At 39.0% G+C, this 24,369-nt stretch overlaps 1 protein-coding gene across 1 annotated transcript in view; it reads left to right on the top strand.

Moving 5' to 3' along the window:
* cacna1ab (calcium channel, voltage-dependent, P/Q type, alpha 1A subunit, b) overlaps window positions 1-24,369 on the top strand; it is a 140,318-nt gene that overhangs the window by 56,841 nt on the left and 59,108 nt on the right. The window contains exons 6-20 of the mRNA XM_084101344.1: window positions 17,492-17,583; window positions 17,664-17,816; window positions 17,904-18,079; window positions 18,170-18,273; window positions 18,618-18,733; window positions 18,915-18,956; window positions 19,067-19,153; window positions 19,271-19,477; window positions 19,670-19,782; window positions 19,963-20,075; window positions 20,521-20,652; window positions 20,785-20,857; window positions 21,055-21,172; window positions 22,841-22,908; window positions 23,044-23,150. Of these exons, the coding sequence (XP_083957470.1) occupies window positions 17,492-17,583; window positions 17,664-17,816; window positions 17,904-18,079; window positions 18,170-18,273; window positions 18,618-18,733; window positions 18,915-18,956; window positions 19,067-19,153; window positions 19,271-19,477; window positions 19,670-19,782; window positions 19,963-20,075; window positions 20,521-20,652; window positions 20,785-20,857; window positions 21,055-21,172; window positions 22,841-22,908; window positions 23,044-23,150 (1,701 nt within the window). The remainder of the gene's footprint in view (window positions 1-17,491; window positions 17,584-17,663; window positions 17,817-17,903; window positions 18,080-18,169; window positions 18,274-18,617; window positions 18,734-18,914; window positions 18,957-19,066; window positions 19,154-19,270; window positions 19,478-19,669; window positions 19,783-19,962; window positions 20,076-20,520; window positions 20,653-20,784; window positions 20,858-21,054; window positions 21,173-22,840; window positions 22,909-23,043; window positions 23,151-24,369) is intronic.

Genomic DNA, 24,369 nt, shown 5'->3' with positions numbered 1-24,369 from the left:
AACAGCTACATGGACATTCCAGTAAATATATAAATATATTTTTATACAAAAGGGGTCAGCAAGGACACATTACTCAGCAAGGACACATCATAACAGTAAATGCATTTATAATGTCAAAAAAATCCGTTTCATATAAATGCTGGTCTATTTAACTTTTTATTCATCAAAGAATTCTAAAAAATGTATCACGGTTTCCATAAAAATATTATGCAGAACAACTGTTTTCAACATTGATCATAATAGTAAATCTTTCTTGAGCAGCAAATCAGCATATTAGAATGATTTTGTGACACTGGAGTTATGATGCAGAAAATTCAACTTTGCATCTCAGGACTAAATTATATTTAGATTATAAGTATATATTAAAATATAAAACTTTTTTTTTTTATTATAATAATATTTTACAATATTACTGTTTTTACTGTTTTTGATCAAATACATGCAATCTTTTTGAACATAAGAGACTTCCTTCAAAAAACATTTTAAAAATCTTACCGACCTCAAACTTTTGAAGGGTAGTGTAAATATATTTTAAGAGCAAGACGTCATGCAGGTTGAGAATGACATGAAGGTGAGTATATGATAATGGAATTACTTTTGAGTGAACTGTCCCTTTAAAAATATTGGTAAGATCACCAACATACCAGCATCCAAAACATGTTGACGAGCAGTGCTTGTCTTTTCAACAGAAACTAGTGAAAGTAGAAATGATGGGAAGAAGGAGAAAAAAAAACTAGAACATGGAGGATAGAGGTGGAGGGGGAAGGGAAGAGAATGAGAACGATGGAAACGTAATGGAGCAGGGCGAGCGGGTGTGTGTGTTTTTGTTAGCTGCTGCAGTAACCTGCTTTTCACTACTGCAGATGATCAATCAACTAGCCCCGCTTTTAGACACAGCCAGATCTTCACACACACAAGCAGCTGTGAAACTGAACATGGCTAATCATTAACTACATCCTCAATACACACATTTTTACTCACCGTCGACTGCTGTGTGTGCATATTGGATACATTTGTAAGCATCAGCTGACATTCACAGCAGTGTGTGTGTGTGTGTGTGTGTGTGTGTGAGAGAGAAAGAGCTACACTTTGATGATACAATGCATTCTCCTCCATGCTGCTTCCTGTAGCTATGATTTCTATTTACAGACAGACTCATACATACCTTAATTTACTGTAACAAACACGCATGCATACTTTCATGTTGGACTGTCATGTTGTGTCACTTTTGGAAGAAAGTGATAGTGTTTTTTCTCTTTCTGTCCAAGAAATTTTATTTTATTTTATTTTATTTTATTTTTTATTTGTATTTTCTATTTATTTTATTTTATGATTTTATTAATTATATTTTTTACTTTTTATTTTATTAAAATACAATCTTTTAAATATTTTATATAATATTTATTTATTTATTTATTTATTTATTTATTTATTTATTTATTTATTTATTTATTTATTTATTTTTATTTTTTTACTAACATTATGTTTTACCAGCACAGACCTTTAGATTTAGACCATTTACATTTAGACCATGACCCAGCAGCATAGGAACGGTCTGAAAAACATTTCCACTTTGATTTTAATATAAATTTTGTGATGGGATATTTACTCAGTAGTCCTGATTTGATGACAGTCAGGTAATGGGCGCTAGCCATAGCAGGATTACTGCTCACTGCTTGCACAGTTGTTCAGTCCACTGCCAACATTACCAGCTGGCAGAAGCTTTTTCTTGGTCTTAAAGTTGTTTCACAGACCCATTTTTTTCCTCATTCTGCAGCCATGCAAAACACAACTCTTTAAATATGATTAGCTATTTCTAAAAATTTGAGGACATGTCAGTCATAATGCTCTGAAAAGGACAAAATAATGAATAGTTAATTCATGAAAGCTGATTGGTCAGAAGCTTCAAGATTCACAAGATTCAGTCAATAAGATTGCTCGCTCAACATTTTAATAGTCTGGTTCATTGTTTGATCTAAGCTAGTCCTTCCTCTGAAACCCTCCACCTCCCCCAGCTCCACCTGCCTAGATCTGCTACGGGATTTATGTCTATTTTGTCTATTTATGCAGCAGCAGCATATCTTACATGATCACAACAGCGTGTCTATGTATCTATTCAAAACATACGATCCAAGATGGCGCCGCGGATGGCTGCCTCGGTGTTGAGCTCTCCAGTTGTTACACTGTTTTTGTTAGTTTGTCCTGTTTTATGTTTGTCATTCGCTATCAGTTATACCAGGGACGAACTGCTGAACATTCGGCAGTGCACACCAACTGATCACCAACCAGTTTTTGATTCTTCTGGCGTTTTGCGGAACATTGTCGTCGGTTGCGCCGCTGCACTGTGGAAACAGTATAAGACGCGCAGGCGTGGGAAGCGAGCCGGCACACTCGTGAAGCTCAGGCAGCGCGGATTCAGAACGGCGCTGCCTAGCATCCATCTGGCGAATGTCCGCTCTCTCCCTAACAAAATGGACGAACTACTTCTGCTCTCACGCAAAAACAAGGACTTTACCAACTCTGCTGCTCTGTGTTTCACGGAAACCTGGCTGAACGAAGCCATTCCGGACAGCGCGTTACATCTACCGGACTTTCAGCTGTTCAGAGCGGATCGCGATATGGAGTCAACGGGGAAAACGCGCGGTGGTGGGACATGCTTTTACATCAACAGAAGGTGGTGTACTGATGTAACTGTGTTAAGGAAGATGTGCTGTCCTGATGTGGAAGTGCTTTTCATTAACTGTAAGCCGTTCTACTCGCCGCGGGAGTTTTCCTCGCTCGTTCTCATCAGTGTTTACATTCCACCGCAAGCACACGTGAGTACGGCGCTGCAACAGCTGGCTGATCTGATCACAGAAACAGAACAACAACACCCGGACTCTGTTCTTATCATTCTCGGAGACTTTAATCAGGCAAAACTCACACGTGAACTGCCTAAATTCAAACAGCACATTACATGCCCCACCAGAGACAATAATATTTTGGACCATTGCTACACCACAACAAAGGATGCATATCGCTCCGTCGCCAGAGCAGCTCTAGGACTTTCCGATCACTGCCTGGTTCATCTTCTACCAACTTACAGGCAAAAACTTAAAACTGCTAAGCCAGTAATAAGGACTGTAAAGAGATGGACCAACGACACAGAGCAGGTCTTACAAGCCTGTTTTGAATGCACTGACTGGAGTGTTTTTGAAGCTGCTGCCAGCGATCTGGACGAGCTCACAGAGACTGTAACATCATACATCAGTTTCTGTGAGGATTTATGCATCCCTACCAGGACTTACTTATCATTCAACAATGATAAACCATGGTTCACACCAAAACTCAGACAGCTTCGTCAGGTCAAAGAAGATGCCTACAGGAGTGGGGATAGGATCTTGTATAATCAGGCCAGGAACACATTGACAAAGGAGATTGAAGTGGCTAAGAAGAGCTATGCCAAAAAGCTGGAAAACCAGTTTTACTCCAACGACCCTGCATCAGTGTGGAAAGGCCTGAAAGACATTACCAACTACAAGACACCATCCCCCAGCATCGACAGCAACAAGCATCTTGCGAACGAGCTGAATGTCTTTTACTGTAGATTTGAGACCCCCGATCAGACACCCCATACCCGCCCTGACCATCTCTCTACACAGCCATCAACACCTCCAGCCATCCCCCTCCCCTCCCCCCCTGCACTTCAGATCAGTGAGGATAATGTGCGTCAGATCTTCAGGAAACAGAAGAGAAGGAAAGCACCAGGCCCAGACGGTGTTTCACCAGCCTGTCTGAAAACCTGCGCTGACCAGCTGGCCTCTATCTTCTCACTGATCTTCAACAGATCACTGGAGCAGTGCAAAGTCCCTTTCTGCTTTAAACGCTCCACCATCATCCCAATCCCGAAGAAACCAAAGATCACAGGACTCAATGACTACAGACCTGTTGCCTTAACATCTGTGGCCATGAAGTCATTCGAAAGACTGGTGTTAGCATATCTGAAGGACATCACTGGACCCTTGCTGGACCCCCTGCAGTTTGCCTACAGAGCAAACCGGTCTGTGGATGATGTGGTCAATATGGGACTGCATTACACCCTACAACATCTGGACAAACCAGGGACCTATGCAAGGATTCTGTTCGTGGACTTTAGTTCTGCCTTCAACACCATCGTCCCATCACTGCTCCAGACCAAACTGACCCAGCTCTCTGTCCCTAGCTCCATCTGTCAATGGATCACCAGCTTTCTGACAGACAGACAACAGCTAGTCAGAATGGGCAAAATCACGTCCGACAGCCGCACCATCAGCACCGGTGCTCCACAGGGATGTGTTCTCTCACCACTGCTCTTCTCCCTGTACACAAATGACTGCACCTCTAAAGACACCTCTGTCAAGCTCCTGAAGTTTGCGGACGACACTACTGTTATCGGACTCATCCGGAACGGTGACGAGTCTGCGTACAGACAGGAGGTGGAGCAGCTGGCTCTTTGGTGCAGTTATAACAACCTGGAGCTGAACACGCTCAAAACAGTGGAGATGATCGTGGACTTCAGGAGAAACCCCCCTGCACTCCCTTCACTCACCATCATGGACAGAACTGTGACTGCAGTAGAGTCATTCAGGTTCCTGGGCACCACCATCTCTCAGGATCTGAAGTGGGACACTCACATAGACTCTATTGTGAAGAAAGCCCAACAGAGACTGTACTTCCTGCGTCAGCTGAGGAAATTCAACCTGCCACAGGAGCTGCTCGTACAGTTCTACTCAGCTGTCATCCAGTCCATCCTCTGCACTTCCATCACCGTCTGGTTCGGCTCTGCTACCAAAACCGACCTCCGTAGACTACAGCGGATAGTTCGGACTGCTGAGCGAATCACTGGCACTACCCTTCCCACACTCAAAGTACTGCACTCATCCAGAGTGAGTAAAAGGGCTCGCAAAATCACTCTGGACCCGTCACACCCAGCACACTTTCTGTTTGAACTGTTACCGTCTGGTCGACGCTACAGAGCACCGAGCACAAAAACAACCAGACACAGGAAAAGTTTCTTTCCCCAGGCCATCTACCTCATGAACACTTAATGTTCCCCTACTGTGGAACAAACATGTGCAATACTTCCCTCAGACATTTCATTATAGCACCTTATAACTTTATATATATTTATAATTTATAATCTTTTATTTTTATTTTATTTTTATTTTTTCTATTTTTTATTTATACCTATGTTACTTGTCACTTGTCTTGTCACTTTATATTGTATGTGTACTGGAAGCTGTCACCAAGACAAATTCCTCGTATGCGCAAGCATACTTGGCAATAAAGCTCTTTCTGATTCTGATTCTGATTCTGATTCTATTCCATACTTTCTCTACAGTAGGCTTGCTACGATAGTCGGTGTTACCGGTGTTTCATCACTTGCCCACCACGGCACGGCAAAAAAAGAGTTTAAAGCGTTAAAAATATTTAACGCAATTACGCAGTATCCGTTTTTTTCTGTCACCTAGCATTGTATGATCACGCTCTTATTAATGTGAATGCTTTTAAACCATTCAAGCGTGACAAGACTAAAGAGACCGCGCTGTAAGTCCTGCCTATTACACACACACATGACCCACAGAAAAGACGCGCGTCAGTATCGAGTTCTCTTTCGGGCTTGAACAAACCATAACACGAGTGTACAGCTTATGTACGCTCAACAGCTGTCCGAATTCGCTCACTCGTTTTCATTCACAAGTGAACAGTATAAGTGGACTAACGTAGGGAATAGGCCTAACTTAGTGAATGAGGGTTTAGGGGGCGATTTCGGATTTAACCCATGTTCTCAAGCAGAATAGAGGACACTGATAACGCGCTGACAGGCAGGACCGAGCAGGTAATATTTAATATGAAACAAAGTCTCAACTTTCAAATTTGGTCAGTCAAAGAAAATTAAACAATAAATAGGCCTACTGTTTTGTGTCTCTTTAATGTGTCATGACAGATTGCCTCAGTTAAAGCCAAGTTCAAATCCACCAACGTTAATCTACTAACTCTCCTGACTGCTTTGTCGGACAAAAATGGTGGATTTTGATTGGTCAGACTCAGATCGCATGTCAATCAAATTCCCTGCGAAGGATGAATTGACGCTAATTTAAAAGTGAAAGTGAAGTGCACACTGCCGCACCAGCTTTTTATAAACGATGTAAAAAAAAAATTTACATCGCCCAACCGATATTACCCGTGTTGTCACATGCCGATTAACCGGTGGGAGAATATTATCACCGTCACATCTCTACTCTACAGTAGCAGTAGCTTAGCAAATCTAGTCCTACGAAGAGCAAATACATTAACATCTCCATATTCAATAACGTTAAAACTATTCCGTGAGTTGTCATGATTGAACTATGACTATGATGTAATGAGACCTACATTAGTTTTAGGTTGTTTCAGCCTTTCGACTGGCACAGAAATCAGAATTGCTTTGTCTTTGAATAAAAATATAGAACTTCAGTTAGAATTAGTCTGAAATTATCAACAGAATATTGGACAACTTCATTGTTTCCTCTCACATGTTTAAACGTTTAGCCTTGGTTGTCCGTTTTTAGTGTCTGAAATGCTCTTTAGTGTCAGTTGAAAAAGGATGTTACTTCTGACAACGGCTGTGGTTGCAGTACTCCCTCGAGTGCCTCTCCATCAGCTCGAAAACTCTAGTTCTACATTTTAGCTTCACCTCGTGGATTTTACATCAAGACGTCAATGAAGCTTGACAGCGGAGTGACAGACTCTCATGACCTCTGAGCAGAGTTCACTGCCGGTCTCAGAGCGGTCACTGGTCACAGCGGACAGTCTGAAAGAGCTCATGTTGAATCTGCATTTGAGTAGTTGACAAATAACGACATGAACTTGCTTTTTTCAACATCAGGATCTTTTTAAAAGTCAGTAAATGCGTGTTTGTACATAATGAAAAAACTTGAATATAAAATTGATGCATATGTAATTTACAATATAAATATTATATGCATATATAATGTAAAAAAATGAATAGTGAACTATAATTGTTTTTTATTGTAGTTCTTAATTAATTCTCCTCCATTTAGTTGGGCTGGGGGTATATCGAGTTTGTATGATGTATTTCTTACAAACAATATGGAATGCCGTTTATATCGATATACTGTACTGTAGTTTGATACAAGCGCATCTGAAAAATAGCGGAGGATGCAGAGTGTGCTGCTGCGGGGAAGGTGCATAATTCACTTTGTCCTAAACATGAGCCATGCTTTATATCAAGGGCTTCATAATAACTCATAAGATATAGTTAACACGGATAGTTTAAAGCGGCTTGCCCCTTTAGATGCTCTGACAGATACATGTATACAGATACATACGTTTGAGTTTTGGTGTTTTCCTCAGTGTATAACTTAAGTTTCACAGGTATATTCTCACTCTCACTAAATGTTAGAAAGTCATGCAAATATTTCCATTTTGTTGTCAGGAGAGGACAAGCCTTATGCAAGTGAATCTCCGCTAAATGAACAGACTTCGGCAAACAGTATGATAATTCTGACTAAAATATACATATTGCTAAAATATTTGTAGTTGGACAATAAATGTGCTATATTTGAAATTTTAAACCTACAAGTAAGTGAGGTTTTATGATAGCAGTAACTGTAAAGTGACTATTGCAATGGGTTAATCAAGGCTAATATAATATATATATGCTTTTGTTTTTATTTATTTTCATTTTTTGCACATAATAGTCTAAATGGCATAGCCTGCATGGTTACATTCACTATATTTGTTTTCACAGCCTTCAATATGAACATTGTTTGTTGGACAACATTGGGCAGGATGTGAAATATACATATTTTTAAATAAATACAATCATTTTTATCCATGTAGAAAACGTATAAAATACCGAGATATGTCGCCATTCAACCAAAAAATGCAGAGATATGATTTTGTGGCCATATTGCCCAGCCTTAGTACGAAGTAGTACTTCCATTTTGAACCAGTACCGTTATTAGTTCCCTATCACATTCTGCATTACCACTGCCATTGCTTGTGCTCGTGTTGCCAATGTACAGCTCTTACTTGGCAGATTCCTGAGTCGTGACTGCGCTGGCTATTGGCTGCCTGCTCTGTGCCAATCTGTGACTTCACTACTGGCACACACAGCGAAGAGAGACAGAAAGGAAAAGAGCAAGAGAGTGAGCGAGACCAAGAGAATAACACCATGGTTTAGCCTGTAGAAGATTTCTCAGTTTCTGGACACACCTTAGCACTGCCATGTGCAGCTGTTTCCATAGCAATGTTATGTAATAAGAGAGAACCGTGGAAGGCCAGAGAAGACACCACTCTCTCTGCTTTTCTCACTTTATCGTTCTCTCTCACACTCTTTGGTTTGCCGTCTCCCTGTGTCTACACTCACATACAGTCTCTTATTTTAAAATTATGGAGGAGAGGAACATTTAAACATTAATATGGACCAAGATGAGCAGTTAAATTGGATTGAACAACATGGAGCGGCATTCTGGCACATTTGATAAAAAAAGACAACATTTGTAAAAAAAAGACTACATTTATTTGTAGTTTGTGTGCAATTAGTCCAGTTTCTATTTGATCCAGTCCACACTGTCACCATTTTGTGAGTGTACTCACTCAAAAACCCATCAAAGTGCGTTACATTAAGCATTATGCTTAATTGTGCATGTTATTTCAAAGATAAAACGTTTGCCTCCATAATATTGAAGGGGGATGTCAGTTTGTGGAAGTAAAATATGTTCAAACATATATATATATATATATATATATAGAAAGTAGTATTTTCTCGTAATACATGCAACAAACAATAATCTGTTTTATTTACATGATTTTGAATCTGGCTTGCCTCTTACCCTAACCCTGATTCTTCCACTTCTCTGCATCATTTCCTGTCTTCTCGCTAATATCATAAACAATTTTTTTCCCCAAAAGACAGTGTGAACTTGTGCGCTTGTGTCTACATAGTCTTTTTTAAGAACATGTCCAGGAAGTTATGTCTGTGGTAACGGTACCGTTGCGCCGACCGGACACCAGGTTAAAAGCATGTTTCAGGAATAGATGCACTTTGAGTGGAGTGTGTTTGTGCGTGAGTGTGTGTTGATGTTAGAATAAGTGTGTTCCAGGGTGAGTGTGTGGTTAAGCCCTATATGGAGGTGAAGGGAAGGATGTCTTTCTCTAAATGACTGCAGAGCAATAATGATAATGGAAATGATGGCAGTGGTACAATATCCACACAGGTAGAAAACCTCCCTCTATCTCTCTTTCTCTCTCTCTCTCACCACACACACGTCATGTTGCACACATTAACATACACCTTCTGCTTGTGTGTGCTGGTGAAGTTGCTCTTTCTCTTGTCCTTGAGACGGCCACACACATGCTGGTTGCCACATAAGGACAGGTGGGAAGGACAACAACAGAAAGCCAGAGAGAGAAAGTAAGGCTCTCAGTAATAGACGGAGAGAGCATGTGTGTGTGTGTGTGTGTGTAATAGAGAGAGACTGCATCAGTGTGTTATGTAGTTGTAAAGGGTGAAAGAGGTTTTCCATGTTTCTCTCTCCCTCATTTTTCTTTCATCACAAATGTAACAGTGCAAGAGGGGGACTAATAGGGAAAAAGCATTCGTGGAAAAAGGAGGGCGGTAAGGGAGAGGTAGGGGGAATGTGAGAATGCAGAGAAAACGCGGGTGCTTGGTAACAATGAGCGGAGAGGATGAGAGGAGGGGGAGGGAGTGACCATCAGCTGTGTTGAGATCATCAGGAGCAAAAATATATGTATATATATTCTAGTCCTTAGATTTTACTTGGTCGCCCCTTCAGTATAGGTCTAATGGATATTTAAGGATATATTGTCTGCCAGGAGAAAATCTGAGGGTACACTTAAAAATTTTGATGTAGGATTTTCTCTCAGAAATTGCTAGTGAAGTTCATAAATAATTACAAAGAAATGGCAAGTAACACTGAAATTGTATTGTAATTGAAAGTATTTTCTCCAGTAATCTTGGAAACTTTGGAAAATAAGGTTTTACAATGTACTGTATGAATGCCTAAAGTAACAACCAGTGCCAGAATTTAACAAAAATTGAATTATTAATTTGCCCCTAAGATTCAGATATTTACTCTCTAACTATGTATTAACGCATAACGTTTTCCCATTAATCTCAAGTACTTCAATTGAATAAGTCCATCAAAATCATTTTTATATATAGTTTCTAAATATAGAATATTATGCTTAAAATATTATAATATTTGTGCAAGTAATATAAAATACACAAAGTTTGGGGTCTGTATTATTTTATTTATGTTTATGAATGAAGTCTCTTATTGTCACCAAGGCTGCATTATTTAATCAAAAATACAGTAAAAACAGTAATATGGAACTATTATTACAATTTAAATTATCTGTTTTCTTAAAGGGGCTATATGCAACTGTTTCCCCAAAATAAACGTAACAATAGCCTTTTTATTTGACCATGTATGACTCAAACATCTCCTGATGAGCATACTGACACCTTGTCAGCTCACAGTGGGTGCACCTATAAGCCTGTATCCTATTTTTCCTATTTTCTTTCGGGTCGGATTTTTTGCGCGCTGTCTGCGGATGTGACGTCAAGCGCGTTCATGTTAAACGTTTCAGATCACTCTGCCACCACCGCTAGTCAGCAAACAAACTTAGTTTCTCAAACAATATATGTATTTGACTGTTCTTACCTCTGTAAACATAATGTTGACTTCTTTGCAGCGGATGACTTGTGAAGTGTGCACGTACGAGAGCGAGCAGAAAGGAAGAGCAGTTCCGTTTTTTGGCCACAGGTGTCAGTCGCGAGTTTAAATTTCAGAAAGAAGCATATAGCCCCTTTAATATATTTTAAAATGCTATTTTTTCCTGTGATGGAATAAATGGATGGAATCAGCATCATTACTCCAGTCTTCAGTGTCACATGATCCTTCAGAAATCATCCTACTATGCTGATTGGTTGCTCAAGTAACATTTTTTATTATTATTATTATCAATGTTGAAAACAATTGTGTTGCTGCTGCTTAAATTTTTGTGGAAACTAGCGCTGTCACTAACGTTTATTTTGGTAATCAAGTAATCGTCGATTATTCTGCCGATTAATCAGATAACTTTTTTTGTGGTAATAAAAACAGACCTAAGCAAAGACCTAAGCCTATAAAATGACTTTTTATATATATATATACATTTAATTCAAATGTTCACTTAATCTTTAATATTTGGCCATTTATTTATGATAGAAATGCTACAGCCACTGTAATTTCTTGAACAAGAACATGTAGACAGCAAAACATGCAAACTCAGAGCGAGGGTTTGAACTTTTATTTTGAAATCGCGATGAACAGTTAGCATTTTTAGAAACACGATATTCTCCTGTGCTGGCGTAGGTTTATAAATGATTTACCTTGCAAATCTGACGAAATAGTGCACATTGCATTCTCAGATGAAAGTTATAAGCAAACCAAACTCACAGCATATGCAGAGATGGAGTTTGATATGCATATATATATATATATATATATAGCCTATATATATATATATATATATATATATATATATATATATATATATATATATATCACACACTCCATATATATATACTGTATATATAAATGATAACAGTTGCAACAGTACTTGAATTTAATCGAGGAATCTTGACACCCATAGTGGAAACCATCTTTCAGGATTCTTTAAATAGAAAGTTTAAAGGAGCAGAATTTATTTTAAATAGAAATAATTATAATAGATTACATTTCAATCCATACATATGTACTATCACTTTTGATAAGTTGAATGCATCCTTGCGCAATACATTTTTTAATTTCCTAAAAAAAAAAAGTTTCCTAAATAAAAAAAAGTAGACTAATGCACATAAGGGGCAACAATTTTGCCCCCACATTTTAAATTTCTGGGGCATTTTTGTAACTTTGCTCAAAAGCTTGGTTAATGTCTGACACTGGTAACAAAATGGTTAAGCAACATGATCGTGGCTATCATTCATGTCTGTAGCACAAATAGTGCAGGTCAAGTTACGCACCCAGGTGTAATGCTAAGAGTGAAGGGCTAATCTAAATCCATAGCCTTAAGTGTGAGCAATAATAACAGGGATATCAGTATTATCACTGACTAAGAGACTATAAGAAAGAAAGCTAAGTCAAGGAGGAGGAGAATACCATTTAGGAACGGTTGATAATTTTTAAGGAATTAAGTTATATCATCTTCCCAGTGGTGAAAATGGACTCTTCCAGCAGTCTGTCGCCATGCTGATCAGATCACACTCTCACACAGATGCCCGATATGAGAAGTTAAAGAAGAAACCTATTCCACCACTAACAAGAGGCCTATTTTACAAACTTTGGTGCAAGAAAATAGATTGTGATACCAGATCCTTGTCGCACTCCCCAAACAAACACCCTCACATACCGCACAAATGCACTGTATTCCCAGATGCCCCGGCCTGAGTGTACAGCATTGAATAATGTAGAGTTCGGCTGCATATCAGGATGACCTACATTCAGCACGAACGAAAAGCTGGAGGATTCCTGCGCCGTTTTGTTGCAGGAACCAGCTGTTTTCTGGTGCCGGCAACATGTAGAGGACGTGCTAATGAGGTGGACTTTATGTAGTCAACGGTTAAACTGCAGATAAGTATGACACTGTGGTCAGTCAGTGAATTCTCACCATATAAAAGGGGGAGGGAAGGGAGATCAATCGAAAGGGGACACTTTATCTCTCACTCCTGGCCTGGTTGCCGCGGCAATACCGAGATTCCATCAATGACAGAGGGCCCGTTGCCGTGGCAACGGTTATGAATGAGAGAAGGCTGGTAACCGTGGAGACTCCGTAAAAGAGGAATCGCCGGTTGCTATGGTGATGCCGTGAATGGGGAGAGACCTGGTGGCGTGATGTTGGAGAGAGACTTCCACGATCGTCATCCACATCTTCATTTTTTTTTTAAAGTAAATGAGCAAGACAACACAGAATCTATTCTTAGAAACATTCTTAAAGCATACACATATGAACGTAATATGTATTATCATACACAAATAGACTGTAAACAATATTTGCCATTTCACTAACTTCTACCAGACATAGCCACGCCCTTTCTCCAAATCAGAAAATCCTTCCTGTCAATAATTTTTCATGTGGGTTGTGATATGTCTTTCAAGGGTGCTTTAATTTTTTTAAGTTACGTTACAAACACAACACCTACAGTGCAATAGAGGAGAGAAGGAGTGATAAACTGGTGTTGGGAGAAAAAGTAAAAAAGAGAAAGTCCTTTCTTCAGTGTGTGTGCTCTGATTGATTGTCAGGTTTTCCCCAGCAGACGAAGGCCTTGACGCTCCTGTGAATCCCTCACTCCCTTCCTCCATCTCACCTTGTCATCGTCCTCTCCCTGGGGGAGGCTTTCTCTTTCTCTTTACCTCTCTCTCTGTTGCTCTGTCATTCTCAGGGCTAACTGTGTGTCTTTCAATCTTTTCTCACCAGTGTGTCCCAAATCACACTTTATTCCCTTCACAGGACCCTCCCACTGGTCTTGAGAGAGAGAGAGGGCAGTGACTACCTCATATAACACTGTGAGAAGTGTTCTTTCAATAAAACTTGGCTGCCTATACAGTAGAAATGTGAAGAAAATGTTGAAATCGGTGCTACCAAACTAGAGAAAACAGAGATAACAGGCTATTGTCTTCCCTTTTGCCAAATCGGTAGGGAAACCTCAACACCCATAATGCACTGGGCATTTTGCACTTTACGGCCACCCCCACCAGTCTGATATGGATATGCTTGAGGCTTGAGCAGAGTCAAATACCACATTGCTTTAGTAGCAAATACTTCTTAGCAAACTTTTTGTCATAATGGTGTTGACTTGTATGGTTCCTGGGTTCAAGAACTCAAAGAGTAAACGTTTAACGGGAGTGAGTTGCTTCCAGGTTGAAGGATCCAGAGCACTGTAGGCAGCGGCTAAAGGCTGCAAAGTATCGTAACTAATTTACTTTACTAATTTAATGAACATATAAGAATAATTCTGGGTAAGAAACAAGTTTTGTTTCATTGTTTATTGACTACAGATATAATTTAAACAATTTTATGTGCATTTCTTAATATTGTACAATACTTTTTCAGACACATTTTCAATATTAAATATTGGGAAATGCACATAACTGATTGTAAAGAAGTGGAATTTTACTTTATTTAAAAAAAACTATATATACGTATATATATATATATATATATATATATATATATATATATATATATATATATACTAGTGCTTATCAACGTTAACAATACTTTTTTTCAGTTTAACATGTTAAATATATATATAAATATTGTAGAATAATTCTGGGTAAGAAGGACACGGTCACATGTTCTGTAAGGTGAGCACAAGTGTAATCGAATGAAAGCAAATAACTAAAGTTTATGTGTTTAACTTTACCAAATGTAACTTTCTGAATGAATATTCAAATAAAGTTTAGTTTATTTGCGATTCTCAAATACGTGAACCAGGGTTATTATAGTTGTACTAAAAAAACGAATTAAAAAAAATGAATAAAAACTATATAAACATACTGTATATATTTTAAAAAACGAATAAAAATGTCACAATAAAACATTGACTGAAATTAAAATGAGATTTTATCCAAAGAATTTTTCCAAAAACTATAATAGTATCCTAATGATACTAAAATAACACTGAAGTGAACTTGAATGCTAGTTTGTTGCATTCTTAGTGCTGCCACTACGGATGCTTTAACTAGTTATTCAGAGCTACAGTTTAAAGGTAATCTTGCTGAGTAAGTTACTTTAAGTTAGATAAACTGACATTTACAGCTAGCTGGCTCGTATATCACTGGGTTGTCATTGGCTTTTTTGACTGGGCCAATAAGCATCCACCTAGCAATCAAATAGCAATGTGCTAAAAACCACTCAGAACATATTAGCAATCACACCCACAATACCCTAGAATCATGTTTTTCCATGGCCAACCACTATATACTCGCATATGTTCATATATATTTTTCAATCCTAAATTGTCCCTATTTCAGTATTGGCCAGTTAGTGTTGTGTTCAAAATAACATCCTATGAAAGGCACTTTCTTTGACAGCTCACAACAGAGAGTTCTTATCAGCCAAATAGATTTGGACAGGCCCGCTCTTCTACTCTAACCCGAGAGCAGGGGCTACAGCCTTTCTTTTCAAACTTTTGCACATATACACACTTTTTCCTCTCTCCATCTGTCTCAGACTTGCACACACTAACACACACATACACGTCAGTCCACTCTTCCATCAAAAATACCACAGGCCTTTTAGTGTGTAGTAGGATATGAGCGCTGTCAGCGGTGCTCTGTTATTCCGACTGCACTTACTGTACATAAAGTGTTCTTCACCGCCTGACCGGGAGGCAGTTTATTCCTTCCCGCATCTAAGTATTCACTGTTCCACAAAAATAAAGTGTAAACTGATCTTATATCAGCAGCCAAAGCACTTTAGTCCTGATCTCAGATCCGTTCTTTAAGTGTTGAATGTAGATTTGCGTCTGTCTCAGGCTTATTTAATCACACGAGATGGGTCATAAATAGGTGTTATTTGTTACGTGAGACAGCAGATATATGTAAATGAATTACTGACTGTTTCATCCAAATATCTCAGTTGGGTTTGCTCAAAGAGGGCACAGCCTGCTGATCTGTGATCATGTTTTCAATTTAGGTTTGGTTGTGAATATTCTAGACAGATCCTATACGCTTATTATATAGGGTTGGCGCCATCTCATCCTCATTCTCAAAACATTATTGCACCATGTGACATCACAAAATAACTAATATGATTCAGATCATTGATTGAATTAGTCACAATGTTCTTGCCGATGAAAAGGCTTAACAGAAAGAGCTGAAAAAGCAGAAGACATTAGAGAATGAGTCAGGAGACAAGTTTGCTGCATTCTGTCCAGTCTCGCTTAAGTCCATCCATCCAACCATTCTCTCTCTTTTCTTTAAGCTTACGTAGGTGTTTGCTGCATGTGATTGTAGAGCAGTTAAAGGCCTATTGACTGAGCCCAGTGGCTGGCGCTCTAGATCATAACCACTTATGAATGAGCTCTTAGCAACATTGGCATCGCTGCATATACAGGCGACAGCAGAAGGGAGTGAAAATGTGTTGGAAAAAGAGCAAGAAAATCCTGAATTCAGTGTCATTGCTCAACTATAACTTTTTCTTTTGACTACAGATATCATTTTTCTATAATTTTCAACCCATTTGTATGCATTTCTCAATACTGAGAACACTTTTTCATCTAAATTTTCAAATATATTGACAATTCTTAAATAAAAACAATATTAAAATGGATTCCGAAACATTTCCCATCCAACAGGCCAATAGTGTCCCACAAATGAAGAATCACTGCACCCCACTGTGTGCGCGCGCACACACACACACTTAAAGTCACCAAGAAATCAACATTTTAGTTTTTTGGCTTTTAGTATGAATATGTTAGCCTTACAGTTATGATTTTCATGACATCACTCTGCACTTCAGCTTCTCATCAGATTTTCTGTCCAATCAAATGTTCTCTAGAATCTAAAGCGTCCCGCCCCCTACGTTTTAAATAGATGCTGAAGCTGCTACGAAAATCAGTCAATTGTTCACACATTTACTATTTTCTAAATGGTGAATGGCACATAGTGCACAATATGGAAAGGGAACTATTCAGACAGTCTAAGTATGCTTTCCATTGGGGCAAATTAAGTATAGTTTCACATTAGGGTTAATCGAATCACCGCAGTGCGCACACAGTCTGCTCCAGTCCAGAGACACTATAGCAAAGAGCGGATCATATGCGCGAGTCAGCGCATACCAGAAAATGTATCAGACCCATCTGAATTCTGCACAGAATGCTATATTTTAAAGAGGTATGGAGGAGATTAGGAGGAGAAACGGATAGAGATTAGGAGGAAACTGCGGCTTTACCGAGCTGAACCGCTCTGATATAAACTAAACGCTATTGGCTATTTTAAAAAAGGGGAGGAGCTGTTCAGTATGTCCAGCCCTGTCGCCCTGTTTCAGTAGAAATGACATCAACACATTGAATAATGCTGCGCATTTCAAGGCACTTCAGTGGGCCTTTAAAGATCAGATGATCAGACCAGTGTGTGATGTGAGAACAGAGTAGTGTGTGATCAATTATTTACCTGCTATTGACCTCTTCTCAGGTTAGTGTGTATGCATGTGACCATACTATTGTTTGGGTCCAAATTTCTCCCCATAAATGAGATAATATGACAAAACTTCCTTTGAAAGAGATGTGAAGAAGTCGTAATTAAAAAAAAACAACAAAAAAAACATCCTGATAAACCGATGACTGAATCCGAATGAAAGAGCAGAAAGTAGATTAAAGCTGTTAGGTTTAATGAGCAGGCATTAACTGTTTATTTTTCTGCCTCCTCTCTCTCTTTTTTTTTCTTCTGTCTTCCAGTATCCTGTCCTCCGTGGGGTCAGAATTAGACCTGCGGACATTGCGAGCAGTCAGAGTGTTGAGGCCACTAAAATTGGTGTCAGGAATTCCAAGTGAGTGTTCTTTCTGTCTGCATTGATCAATGTCTGACAGAGCTCTTTGTGCAACATGCAATAATGTCATTACTCTCCAGGCCTGCAGGTGGTGCTGAAGTCCATCATGAAGGCCATGATTCCACTTTTGCAAATTGGCGTGCTCTTATTTGTGGCCATCCTTATGTTTGCCATTATTGGCCTGGAGTTCTACATGGGCAAATTCCACCAAACATGCTACGACAATGTCACATGTGAGCTTTTCCTAAAAGACAAAAGAAAATCAGTTGACCTTTGATTTGTATGCCTTTTACCAAAACCTGTGCATTTACATTATTCAGTTGAGGTTGTAGACGAACAGCCCTGTGGTGCTCGAAGCTGTCCGGACCATTCGGTGTGTATGGGATACTGGATCGGGCCAAACTATGGCATCACACAGTTCGACAATGTCCTTTTTGCCGTGCTCACTGTTTTCCAGTGCATCACCATGGAGGGTTGGACGGACATGCTTTATTACGTAAGAGCAAAAGCCAATGATTTAACACTGATTCCATTTTTTAAAATTGGATCTAGATGACAATATTTGATAAATATTTGTGTATTACAGAGCAATGATGCCTTAGGGAGTTCATGGAACTGGATGTACTATGTTCCCCTCATCATCATAGGATCCTTCTTTATGCTTAATCTGGTGTTGGGTGTACTTTCAGGGTAATGTCTATCTATCTATCTATCTATCTATCTATCTATCTATCTATCTATCTATCTATCTATCTATTGTCTTGTGTGTCATCTATCAATCAGTCTTTTGATTGTTCTTTTATTCATCTAAATGTCTATATCTATGTCTATCTGTCGTTCTATCTGTGTATTGTTCTATTGTTTTATCAATCATACTACCTATTTATTGTTCGATTGTGTCTGTTGTTCTATCTATTGTTCCATCCATCCATCATTTGTATAAAATGTTCCTATATTTGTTTTCGATTAATAAGTTGCTAACTATAAAGGTATCTTTCTGTCTGTCTCTTTTTATTTTATCTGGTTTCCCCCAGCGAGTTTGCCAAAGAAAGAGAGCGTGTGGAGAACAGGAGCGAGTTCCTCAAGCTCAAACGTCAGCAGCAGATAGAGAGAGAACTCAATGGATATCTGGAATGGATCTGCAAAGCAGGTCTGTGCATAAAACACATAAACAAATGTATAGATATAAATGAATGTCCTGAATTATCTGCGGAATGTAACCATTAGTTTATACTGGTTTGGACCTGTTTGTTTTTTTTGCATAAAGAAAGTGCATCTAAAAATACTGGAAACTTCACATTTTTCAATACTCTCTCTGTCTCTTTTTTCAGAGGAGGTCATACTCGCTGAGGATGACAATGGCCCCGGTGACAGTATGAATGTTCCTGTTTTGTGCATGCTAAACAAAGTCACAGAATTTAAACATGCTATAATGTCTAAAATGCAGTAATAATTCACACTCCCTCAATGTGTTTTTGCCCAGGATCTCGTCGCAGGCCCACATTAAAGAAAAACAAAGCTGACCTTTTAAATCCAGAAGAAGGAGAGGACCACATGGGAGATGCAGTTGGTAAGAATCATTCAGGTCATATAGGAAAGCAACTATGATTATTGAATGTTTCTTTAATTAGTAACACAGAGGAAGTGATCTGAATGTTATCACAATGTTATGTGCGTATGTTCTCAGGGTCGCCTTTTGCTCGTGCGAGCATAAAGAGCGGGAAGGGTGACGGAACTCCGTTTAACAAGAAAGAGCGCCGTCTTCGCTTCTTCATTCGAAAGATTGTAAAGACTCAAGCGTTCTACTGGACCGTCCTCAGCCTGGTGGGACTCAACACACTGTGCGTGGCCGTCGTACACTACGATCAGCCCGAGCTACTGTCAGACTTCCTCTGTGAGTTGTTTGTTTGTACATTTGTTATAGTGGCAGCTGTTTTTGAATTTGGCCAGCATTATGTCCCATTGTTCATTTCACTCCTCAAACAGTTTTCGGTTTCCTCTACTTTTGCTGTCAATAAACTCCTTACTCGCCTCTGTTTTCTTTTATCCCACTTTCTGTCTTATCTCTCTTTCTCTTTTTCTCCAGATTATGCTGAGTTCATTTTCCTAGGCCTCTTTATTTCAGAGATGCTGATTAAGATGTATGGACTGGGGACGCGTCCTTATTTCCACTCCTCATTCAACTGTTTCGACTGTATGGTGAGTGCCCTTCTCTCTTGGCCCATTTAAAGTCTCACTTTCTCTCCCTTTTTTATCTCTGCCTCTGTTTTTAACCTTCACAAGCCGCTGACCTACATTAGATGCAGACTTAAGTCCTTGTTGGCCAGTCCTTAGAGTGTTCCTTATTTGTTTTGGGATTTGACTGTGTACGTGTTTCAGGTCATCGTCGGCAGCATATTTGAGGTGTTCTGGGCCATGGTAAAGCCAGGGAGGTCCTTTGGAATCAGCGTGTTACGAGCTCTCCGACTGCTTAGGATCTTCAAAGTCACCAAGTGCGTTCTGTTGCTTTCATTCAATCTCTGAGTCACCCATCACCCGTCATTTTGTTGGCTTTTGTGTTGTCTCCCCCTCTTGAGATTTGAATCAAGAACAAGATTAAACTGTTGATTTTTCATGTCTTCAGTTGGGGTTTGTTTAGATTAAAGGAATAGTTCAAGCAAAAATTGTTTTCTCATCCTCACGTCTCCAAACTTCTTTTAACATGGAATACAAAAAGAGATCATGCTCTTTTCCATACAATGAAAGTCATTGGAAACTGGGGCTTTCAAGCACCAAATCAAATGCTATATTCCACATCTTCTAAAGCCATATGATGGATTTGTCCGAAGAAAATATTGGAATTTGTCGATCTTGAGTTTGAAGCAACGTCAGGGGAATAAATGATATTAGAATTTTAGTGTTTACTATATTTCTTCCTTCTTCCTTCTTCTTTTTCAGATACTGGGCGTCTTTGCGTAATCTGGTAGTGTCTCTTCTGAGCTCCATGAAGTCCATTATCAGTTTACTTTTCCTTCTCTTCCTCTTCATCGTGGTCTTTGCTCTTCTCGGCATGCAGCTGTTCGGTGGACAGTCAGTATAGATCTACATTTCGCTGCCAACTCTCTTAATCAGTTTCTCAGTTATATACAGACAACCAATTATTATGCATAGCATGTTATCATTGTAAAAGTCCATTTGATGTTTTTTTCTATTTTTTGCCAGGTTTAACTTTGAGCAAGGCACTCCTCCCACAAACTTTGATACTTTCCCTGCTGCCATTATGACAGTGTTTCAGGTAGGTTATGTTAGCTTGACAATAGCTTCCAAAAACTTGCAATCTGCCTACATATACAGCATTCTAAGGCACATACAGATATAGAAAATAGCTAATTATTCTTAATAGAACTTACATTTTATGTGATAAATTTGACCATGTTTGTGTGTTTCAAGAGCACCTGTTTATATAGTATATATATATATATGTTTATATAGATTCTAACAGGAGAGGATTGGAATGTGGTGATGTATGATGGCATTGAGTCTCAGGGAGGGGTGGACAAAGGAATGATCTTCTCCGTATTCTTCATTGTCCTCACACTCTTTGGCAACTGTATCCTTCTTAATCACATACGAACACAAGCATTTTCGTTTTTACATAACGGGTTGGTACATTTTTATGTTTTGAAAAAAGTCATCACCATGTATGCATTTATTTGATAAAAAAATACAGTAGAAACAGTAATATTGTGAATTATTATTATAATTTATTTTAATATATTTTAAAATGTTATTTATATCTGTGATGACAGCTGAATTTTCCGCTGCCATTACTCTTGTCTTCAGTGTCACATGATCCTTCAGAAATCATGCTGATTTGGTGCTCAAGAAACATTTCTTATTATTATCAATGTTGAAACCTGCTTTTATTATTTACCATAATCAAATTTTTTCAGGAATCTTTGGTGAGTAGAAAGTGCTGGAACAGCATTTATTTGAAATAAATATTTATATGACTTTTTTAAGTCTACCTACATGATGTGAACTGATGAATTGGCAGTTATTGTAAGGCAAGGCAAGTTTATTTATATAGCACATCACATTTCTATGCTTTACATAGAGTGGAATAAAAATAATCACAAAATAAAGCTCAATTCATAGAGCTTTGGATAGAAAATAGACACAAAATAAAAGCAGCGGAAATTAAAACAGTTATAAAAGGAACTGGCACTACTCATTCATTAAATGCACAGCTAAACAGATGTGTTTTGAGTCTGGATTTGAATGTGACTACTGTAGGAGCACATCTGAACTCTTCTGGAAGCTGGTTCCAGCTGCGGCTGGCATAATAGCTAAAAGCAGACTCGCCATGCTTAGAGTAAACCCTTAGTATTTCTAGTTGATGTGATCCTAATGATCTGAGTGATCTTTTGGGTTTATATTCAGTGAGCATATCTGCAATGTATTGAGGTCCTAGGCCATTGAGTGATTTAAATACCAGTAATAATACTTTAAAATCAATCCTAAATGTAACTTGGAGCCAGTGTAAAGACCTGAGGACTGGTGTGATATGTTCATATTTTCTGGTTCTGCTCAGAATCCTGGCGGCAGCGTTCTGTATGAGCTGCAACTGCTTTACGGTCTTTTTGGGAAGGCCAGTGAGGAGTCCATTATAATAATCCACCCTGCTGGTGATAAAAGCATGAACAAGTTTCTCTAATTCTTGTCTGGAAACAAAGCATCTAATTCTTGCAATATTTTTCAGATGATAGTATGCTGATTTAGTTACTGCTTTGACATGACTACTGAAACTAAGGTCTGACTCCAGAATCACTCCGAGATTCCTGACTTGATTTTTAGTTGTTAGACCGCTAGCGTCAAGGTATGCGTTCACCTTGAGAACTTCATCTTTGTTTCCAAACGCAGTGACTTCAGTTTTGTCTTTGTTTAGCTGAAGAGGGTTTTGGCACATCCAACTGTTGACTTCATCAATGCATTGGCACAGGGAGTCAATGACGCTGTAGTCGTTAGGCGATAGGGCTAAGTAAAGCTGTGCGTCATCTGCAGTGGAATATCTGTAACTGAACTTTGGATTAGGGATGTCACAAGATAAGATATTTGTCAATGATGCTCAGGATCTGTTACGCACCAAATCTGTCATCGTCTTGTCAGTCATCTCTCTTTACTCTCATCACGTGATAAGTGAAATGTGACACCGTGTCTATGACAAACTTTGTAAAACACAAGTACTGTCTGTTGTTTCTTAACCCTGTCCTCTCAGACACACTACTGAATGTATTCTTGGCTATCGCTGTGGACAACCTGGCCAATGCTCAGGAACTAACTAAGGTTAAACACAATTTCTCTCAGATTCACCATTCATGTAAATTTCTCCCCAGAACCATTTAGCTAATTTTTATATGCCATGCAGTGGTTAGCGGCTGTCACTACTGAACTTTTTTAATTTAATTTTTTATATTCTAGGATGAACAACAAGAAGAGGAGGCCACATCACAAAAGCTTGCTCTCCAGAAAGCAAAAGAAGTTGCAGAAGTGAGCCCACTGTCTGCTGCCAACCTCTCTATTTCTGCGTGAGTTACTCTACACACTAAAAATCCACACCTTTACAAATCCGGATACACACACAAATTTGCCTAGCTGTCTATATGGGTATGTTTCTTTTGACTTCTGCTTTTCTTAAAGGGTACATAACATGCACAGTTTCACCTAATCTCATGTTAATCTTGAGTACCTATAGAGTAGTAGTGCATCCTTAATATCTCCAAAAAGTGTTTAGTTTTATTATATTTATAAAAGAAAAATACAGCTTTCCGATTCTCTCCGGAAAAAGCCGAGGTCCTGGAGGCGGAGCTATAGAGTCAAGCGGTAGTGCTTGATTTCCAGCAAAAGACAGAAATCTGATCCAGTTGTACTTATATGAATGGGGTCTTTTATCACTGGGACCGCTCCACGTTTTAATAGCAAACGATTTGCAAATCCAGCGTCGACCTGGGCCTTGTTAATAAAACATTCATCACTGAAATGACCAGAACACACAACCGCACTTGGTACACTCCGTTGCTGCCCCGGAAAAACAAACTGCATCCACTGTTCCTGTAACACTGGGTTCTTTGGAAAACTGAACACGGTAAGCTTTCCCTCACATCCAAAAACACACTTTTTTGGAGACATTCTTGAACAAATCCTATGCAGCGCTGGCTGCCGATGATTTCCTGTTGAAGCGCGTTGATGTGCGCGGTCTCGCTCTCCTCTGGTCGACGTGTGCGCGGGCGAGCTTTTCCGAGAGAAATGCTCATATAAGGAGTTCCACTCTCATCTACGTCATTAGATCCACGATCGAAAAAAACCAGCCGAAACTTGTACCAACCCGGAAGTAAGATTTTCGGCACAGAAATTCTCCGTTATTCGTCCAAAATATATTTTTTAAACTTTGCCCATGTTAAGCATGAGAATCCATCTCTTTAACACTGTAAACAACTCTGAATACATGAAACACCATTGTACCCCCCCTTTAAAGGTGAATTGCAAAAATAATGACTGCCGTGGATCAAACAATCAGAATTCAGGGGACAAATTTTGCCAATGTTGTGCCCAAAAGTAATAGCTTGGTCAGAGATACACACACACCATAGCAATGAAGCCATACCCAGTTTTTCATAAATATTCATGATCAAAAGGTGAAATTCTTACAAGACACCTCTGACACTCAATGACTCTTAAATACCATGAATAGGCATATATATGCAAATGAGTCATAATACACTTGCACATTAATGTGACAAACTGACA

The sequence above is a fragment of the Abramis brama genome (assembly GCF_963993115.1).
Source record: "Abramis brama genome assembly, chromosome: 23".
Lineage (NCBI taxonomy): Eukaryota > Metazoa > Chordata > Actinopteri > Cypriniformes > Leuciscidae > Abramis > Abramis brama.
The sequence above is the reverse complement of the archived record's forward strand: the minus strand, read 5'-3'. Positions and strand labels throughout refer to the sequence as shown.